At 38.4% G+C, this 7,448-nt stretch overlaps 1 protein-coding gene across 1 annotated transcript in view; it reads left to right on the top strand.

Moving 5' to 3' along the window:
- Window positions 1-7,448, top strand: part of LOC106875444 (cytoplasmic dynein 2 heavy chain 1) — a 297,845-nt gene that overhangs the window by 115,026 nt on the left and 175,371 nt on the right. Inside the window, exons 20-22 of the mRNA XM_052974965.1 lie at window positions 491-515; window positions 2,566-2,736; window positions 4,067-4,225. Coding sequence (XP_052830925.1) covers window positions 491-515; window positions 2,566-2,736; window positions 4,067-4,225 — 355 coding nt within the window. The remainder of the gene's footprint in view (window positions 1-490; window positions 516-2,565; window positions 2,737-4,066; window positions 4,226-7,448) is intronic.

Below are 7,448 nucleotides of genomic sequence, written 5' to 3' on the forward strand. Positions count from 1 at the left end.
CTCTCTCCCTCTCTCTTTCTCCCCCTTCTCTCTCTCTCTCTCCCCCTCTCTCTCTCTCCAACTGAGGAAGCCTTCTGTCTCCTCTACTGCTAGACACCTATTTCTCTCCCTTTATTCCTCCTCTAACTTCTTATCATGTGGGGCACACAGCCACCTCCTTCAATGCCACTCTCCCCTCCATTCAAGGGATCTTGTCTCACAAGGTACTTGGTGACCTCACTATTGCTGGTGCCATGTAAGAAGCATCCAGTACACTCTGTAAAACAGCTGGCATCAAGAAGGGTACCCGGTGGTAGAACCCTTGTCAAAGCAGTCAGTAGAGCTTGGCACAGAGTCTTCGAACTTACCAGCACTTGTCAAACTGTTCAACCCATGCCAGCATTTTAGGAGGACGTTAAATGATGATGATGGTGATGTTGAGGATTATATATATATATATATGTATATATTCTTCATTTTCTCTGATATTGTTTCTTCTGTCTTTTGGAAGCCTTTCAAGTCAAAAATTGCTGGAGGTATTTATCATAACAGCAGTCAAATTATGTGTGTGTGTGTGTACGTATATATATATATGTGTGTGTATATGTATGTGTATATATATATGTATGTATATATAAATATGTATGTGTGTGTATATGTGTGTATATGTATGTGTATATATATATATATATATATATATATATATGTATGTGTGTGTGTTTGTACGTATATATATATATATATATATATATATATATATATATACACACACACAAATACATACTCTCATATGCACACCCACGCATACACATATATGTACATATGTGTATATTATCTATATTAAACTGTAATTGATGCTATCAGTGACATAGGTGTTTGCAGGTTATGGCCACCGGCAGACCTTGTAATGCTGTTTACTAACTAGAAACACCATAGTATGATATATTAGGTTTTAACATTATTTATCTTTGATTCTATCTCTGTCAGTGTTTCATGGATATGATTTTGGGTAAACTCTTTATAATCATCATCATCATAATTTAATATCCGTTTTCCATACTGGTATGGGCTGGATTTTTTGATAGGAGCTAGCTAGCTGAAGAGCTGCCTGGGTTCCAGGTCCATTTTGGTTTGGCTTCTACGGCTGGACACCCTTTCTAATGCCAACCACTTTACAGAGTGTACTGGGTGCTTTTTCACAGCATCAGTATGAGTGCCTTCTCGTGACCCCGACACAGATGCTTTTTATGTGGCACCAGCACCCATGAGTCTACAAGATTAGTATCGCTCAGCTGATGAAGGCTGCAGGGGACATGCCTGTATGCAAGGACAACCATGATTTTACTTAACTTCTCAAGCACAGCAAACCACCGGACATTTCGGCCCTTTGTCGTCACCTCTGAGGCCCACCATCTGAAGATCTTTTCTCACCACTTCATCCCACGATATCCTGAGTCTACCCCTTACACACATTACCTCCACAATTAGAGATCGGCACTTTTTGATGCAGCTGTTTTCATCCATGTGCAAGCTGTCTTGATCCATATAAACCTCTCTAGTTCACTAAAATGCCCTGTGGTCATGCTGTAAGTCGGTTGGTCATAGAAAAAGCATCTGGGGATAAAGATCCTGCAGAAAGAAAGAGAAAAACAAAATAAGTTTACTCATACAATAGGTGCGGTATTTTGTCTGGCGCTACGTTCTGAGTTCAAATTCCGCCGAGGTCGACTTTGCCTTTCATCCTTTCAAGGTCGATTAAATAAGTACCAGTTACGCATTGGGCTCAATATAATCGACTTAATCCGTTTGTCTGTCCTTGTTTGTCCCCTCTGTGTATAGCCGCTTGTGGGCAGTAAAGAAATAAGAAGCTTGCTTCCCAACCACATGGTTCCAGGTTCAGTCCCACTGCATGGCACCTTGGGCAAGTTTCCTCTACTCTAGCCTCAGGCCAACCAAAGCCTTGTGAGTGGATTTGGTAGACAGAAACTGAAAGCCCATTATTTATATGTATGTATGTGTATATATATATATGTATATATTTATGTGTGTGTGTGTGTCTGTGTTCGTTTCTCAGCTATCATTTGACAACCAATGCTGGTGTGTTTACATCTTCCAAACTTAGCAGTTCAGCAAAAGAGACCAATAAAATAAGTACTAAGCTTACAAAGAATAAGTTTTGGGGTCGATTTCTTTGACTAAAACCCATTGAGGCAAGTAAAAGAATGAAACAATAAAAGATTACAATGACAAAGATGACTGATTTTTGTCTGCTGTTGTGTATCAAAGAATGAAAAATCGCAAGCAAGTAGTTCAAGGTTTTTTTTTGTTTTTTGGGGGGGTTTTTTTTTTTGTTTTTTATATAATTTTGTCCCAGACAAAGTTTCAGGTCACTATAGCAATATTTAGGAGCCATTATTTATCTCCTTCCTTGATCCACCATTCCAAAAATGTTTATAAACCCATGTTTTGAGTTCTGTTTTCTGTTTGTATCACTGAACCTAGGTCTTCTTAAAAATACAAATTTAATGGCTTTCTTTGTCGGTTGGTGGAAATCATATCTTGGATTTCTTGTTTTAACTTTTCTAGAATGTTTTGCCTATACTGAAATGGGTCAGAGGGGACCAATTCACTTCCAGTCATTGGGTAGAGATAAACACATTGCTTCAATTACCACCAAACACCAAACCAGAAAAACTTACTTTTGGCATGGTTCTTGGTTCCAGTGAAAACATCATCAAAAATGTAGACACATTAAAAGTGAGTATTGTTGTCTGTTTTTATAATCAAATCTGTTTTGTTTTCATTATATTGTTTCTCCTACATTTTCATGTATGTGGACCCTGGAATGTAGATGTTCACTTTAGGTAAGTGAGAGTATATAGCTGCAACCTGGGTATGTATGCCTTTAAACTGCTCCCTGTTGTGGGCCTCTGGTTTGGGTATTCCAGAGTTTTGAGGAGATTGGAACCACTTCTTAGCTATTATTGTTCCCAGAGCTGAGCCAGAGTTATAGCCTCTATGAAGGCCCCAGCTATAGAAAAAGCCTCCAGATAAAGGTCATCGTCACAAACAGCCCCAATGAACCCAGGGCAGATAAGGCTCTTCAGCTCTTGTGTTATTCAGCTAAAAGAAGATAACTGTTCAAATCCTGCATCCTGACAATTGGGTTTGTGGCACTTGGGTCACTTGTTGCATCAGACCGAAAAAAGTTTGAAGTTTCATGCATTGGCACTTAACTTTCAACAGATTTTCTGTGACCAGATTCCCTTTCTATCACCAACTCTAAATTCTTTCCAAGCAGGGATTGTTAATTTGTAGTGTAAATGATTGAGTATTTACAGATACTTGTAAAAGATATCTAAAAAATATCTATTTCTTTACTGCCCACAGGGGGCTAAACATAGAGGGGACAAACAAGGACAGGCAATGAGATTAAGTTGATTACATCAACCCCAGTGCGTATCTGGTACTTATTTAATCGACCCTGAAAAGATGAAAGGCAAAGTTGACCTTGGCAGAATTTGAACTCAGAACATAACGGCAGACGAAATACCGCTAAGCATTTCACCTGGCATGCTAACAATTCTGCCAGCTCACTGTCCTGTACTCTAAAAAATATCCTCAGTTTCTCACTATGTTTGACAAGACTGAGACATTGAATTACTGGTATGGTCCATTGTGTGTGTTTCTGAACACTTTTTTATTTCTGCTGCTCAATTTTACTCACAAACGCTCAGGTCAAACTGAAGCAATGACAAAAGATGCCTAAAGTGCTAATGGGATTGAACACAGAGTCTTGCGGTTGCAAGATGAACTTCTTAACCATTTACCTATAATCTCATAGAAACTTATTGGTTACATGGCCATGTGGCCATATGAAGTTGTTAGCTGTACAACCATACATCAATATTGATATGCTGAAAACATACACTAATATTTTTACAGTAAAACTGTTATATGTAAAAATATTTGTCAGATGAAAACAATTTTGTACTTTCATTGTCATATATATAGATATAGAAAGGAAATATTTACCTCGTATGTTATATATGTAGAACATTTTCAACCCTATTTCTATTTTTCATAGGAATTGAACCGCCGTGCCCAAGGAGAAATTATCATTCGCGATGCCATACGAGAAATTGAAATGTGGGGTGTTGGAGCTGCGTTCTCTTTGACTGACTATGAGGACACCAACAAACAGACAGTGAAGTTAATTAAGGGCTGGAAAGATATTTTCAACGAGGTAAGAGTAATGAAGAAGACAAATTGTCCTGGTTTTGAACTGATTAGATTACACTATCTTTATTTTGTTATGACGAAAAGTATAAGTTATAAAAAAACAATTTGAATCATCATCATCATCATCATCATCATAATCATCGTCATCATCATCATTTAACAGCCAGGTAGAAAATCTACCCAAGGCTACTGTGTCTGTTTTGGCAGGGATTTTATGTCTGGATACCCTTCCTAACACCAACCACTCTGCAGAGAGGACTTAGTGCTTTTTACGTGACACAGGTACAGGCAAGGTTAGTTTTGGCATGATTTTTACAACTGGATGCCCTTCCAAATGCCAACCACGTTACAGTGTGGCCTAGGTGCTTTTAATGTGGCACCAGCACTGGCAGGGTAACCAAGTAACTCGCAAGACAAAGAATTACGAGAAGTGCGTGGGCATTTGAGAAGGGGAACTTGTGTCAGAGGATGAAAAGTTAGAATATTACAAAGAGACAGAGGGTCAGAAGCAGGTGTCTTGCCACAACAGAGGAGGAGGAGGAGGGGGAGGAGGAGACGCAGTATGTTTTTACTATATAACAACCTAAGTGTATATTCATAGCGAAAAGCTTCTTGAAAGAATTACCTCCCTTATTCATGATGTTCATATACGAGGGGGTGCTGAAAAGTTCCTGGCTTTGGGAAAAAGAAAATACAGGAGGATCAGTTAATTATAATTTTATTCAGCATATTCCCCTCTCAGATTCACACACTTATTGCAGTAGTCCTTCAGTTTTTGTAAGCCCTGTAAAAGAACTCGGGAGGTTGGGCCTCCAACTAGGCCTTTCACGATACCCTTAAAGCCAAGAACTTTTCAGCACCCACCACATAACTAAGGTGACCAAACCATGGCTTGCAAGCCACATGCGGTTCTCTGACTGTTAATATATATAGCTCTTGGAAATTTGTTAGCTGAGTTCTTTTTTATTACAGATAATTTAAGAAAATAATTTAAGCTTTATAAATTATTTATTGGATATCAATTTATACAAGCCTTGTAGTACTGCAGGAACAGCCTTTCTTTCATTTGCAGGAAGGGCAACAGCATTCCCCAACTATTTCAAATAAACTCATATATAACATTGTAATGTATTTTTAAAATTTAATTTTAATTTACTTTTAGGTTTTTTTTTGTACACTGACTTTCTTAATATATTTCCCATTCAAATTCTAACCATGTAATAGATATATGTGTTTATGGATATACACATATATCTATGTGCTGGTGTCATGTCAGTGCTGGTTTCACATTGGGGCTAGTGCCATGCCGGAGCTGGTGCCACATAAAAAGCACTCCATCCGGTATTAGGAAGGGCATCCAGCCATAAAAACCCTGCCAAAACAGGCAGTGAAGCCTGGGGCAGCCTTCTATCTAGCCAACCCCTGTCAAACTGCCCAACCCATGTCAGCATGTAAAGCAGATGTTAAATGATAAAGATGGATATGTAGTTAGCTTGTAGAATATTATTTCCATCACTCTCTTTTGAAATATGCTACAGCGTGTCTCACACACACACACACACACACACACACACACACACACTCAGAAGTGACAACAAATAGGAAAATTTATTTGCTGTCTCTGGTTTTTTTATCTTTCACTTTTTGCCACATTTTGCTTTTCGCTTTTCGCTATGGCCATTGTTGCATTATCTGCTTAGAACAATATTGATATAACTATTAACTCAATAATTTATATTATTTTACTTGATAATGGATCTCCCACCATTAATAGAATATTGAATAACAGACTAACAGAAACAGTTCTAAAAGATAATACTAGATCTGAGTGAGGTGTTGTTCTTTAGTGCTGAGAGTAGGAATGGTAGAAGGCAGAGGGATTAGAGAATTTTAAGGTAAGCAAGGGTTACAGAAGAATACCAGAAGACTGATATCATGGATAAGGCTGATGTGCAATGGATAGAGGATGAGACTGGTTACAGACAGATTTATTAGTCTAGCCTCAAGTGTATTTCTGTCGTCGTACATTAATGTAATTTAATATAAGCCATACTACCATTCATACCTAGTTGACAGATTTTGGATACAGGTTTTGTTTACAAGTATCTGTTAAAAAATTGTGAAGGAAGATGACATCATCAGCTTGTAAGAAACAAAGATATGAAGATGACGACAGAAACATTAAGCTAGAGTGGCATGAAGGTCTTGTATTCATTGATAAAGAAGGTAAAGCTTTGTGCCTTGTTTGCCATATTTCACTTAGTCATTACAAAGCCAGCAACTTAAAATGCCATAAGGAAATGAATTACAGAAACTTCTCATCTGATTATCCACCTAAATCAGAATTAAGGAAGAACAAGTTGACAGTGTTAAAAACATTACTAAGGGGCCAGCAGACATTGTTGACAATGTTCAGCAAAGAAGCCAGTACAATGACTGAAACCAACTTTGTTATAACATGGAATATTGCTCTTGCTAAACACCCATATTTTGATGGTGAATTTCTTAAAAAGAATATTGCTGCTGTTGTTGCAATGTTAGATCCAAGTAACACAAAACCTGAGTGACCAATAACTCAGACACCAGTTCCATGCGACACTACAGAGAGGCGTTTCTTTCAGATCAGTACTGATGTTGCCAGCAAAATCCAAAATGATTTTTTTAAATGTCCTTGTATTCAAAATCAACTGACACACAAGACAACCCACAATTAGCATTATTTGCTTGTTATGTTTCTTCTGAGTTAATTGTGAAAGGAGAAATGTTGGATTTAGTGGAAGTAAAAGAAAAAACCTGTGACATTGACACAAAAATTGCATTTGATAGAGCCTCAACAAATGCTGGTGTTCCACTGAATAAACTTGTCTGTGTTGCAAGAAGGCACATGGCTCAGTGGTTAGAATGTCGAGCTTACAATCGTGAGGTTGTGGGTTCGAATCCCGGACCGGGCTATGTGTTGTGTTCTTGAACAAGACACTTTATTTTATGTTGCTCCAGTTCACTCAGCTGTAGAAATGAGTTGTAACATTCACTGGTGCCAAACTGTGTCGGCCTTTGCCTTTCCCTTGGATAACACTGGTGGTGTGGAGAGGGGAGGCGGGTATGCATGGGCAACTGCTGGTCTTCCATAAACAACCTTGCCTGGACTTGTGCCTGGGAGGGTGACTTTCTAGGTGCAATCCCATGACCGAAGGAGGTCTCAGCAATTGCAAGATGGTGTTTCTGCA

The sequence above is a fragment of the Octopus bimaculoides genome, chromosome 20 (assembly GCF_001194135.2).
Source record: "Octopus bimaculoides isolate UCB-OBI-ISO-001 chromosome 20, ASM119413v2, whole genome shotgun sequence".
In the NCBI taxonomy this organism is placed as follows: domain Eukaryota; kingdom Metazoa; phylum Mollusca; class Cephalopoda; order Octopoda; family Octopodidae; genus Octopus; species Octopus bimaculoides.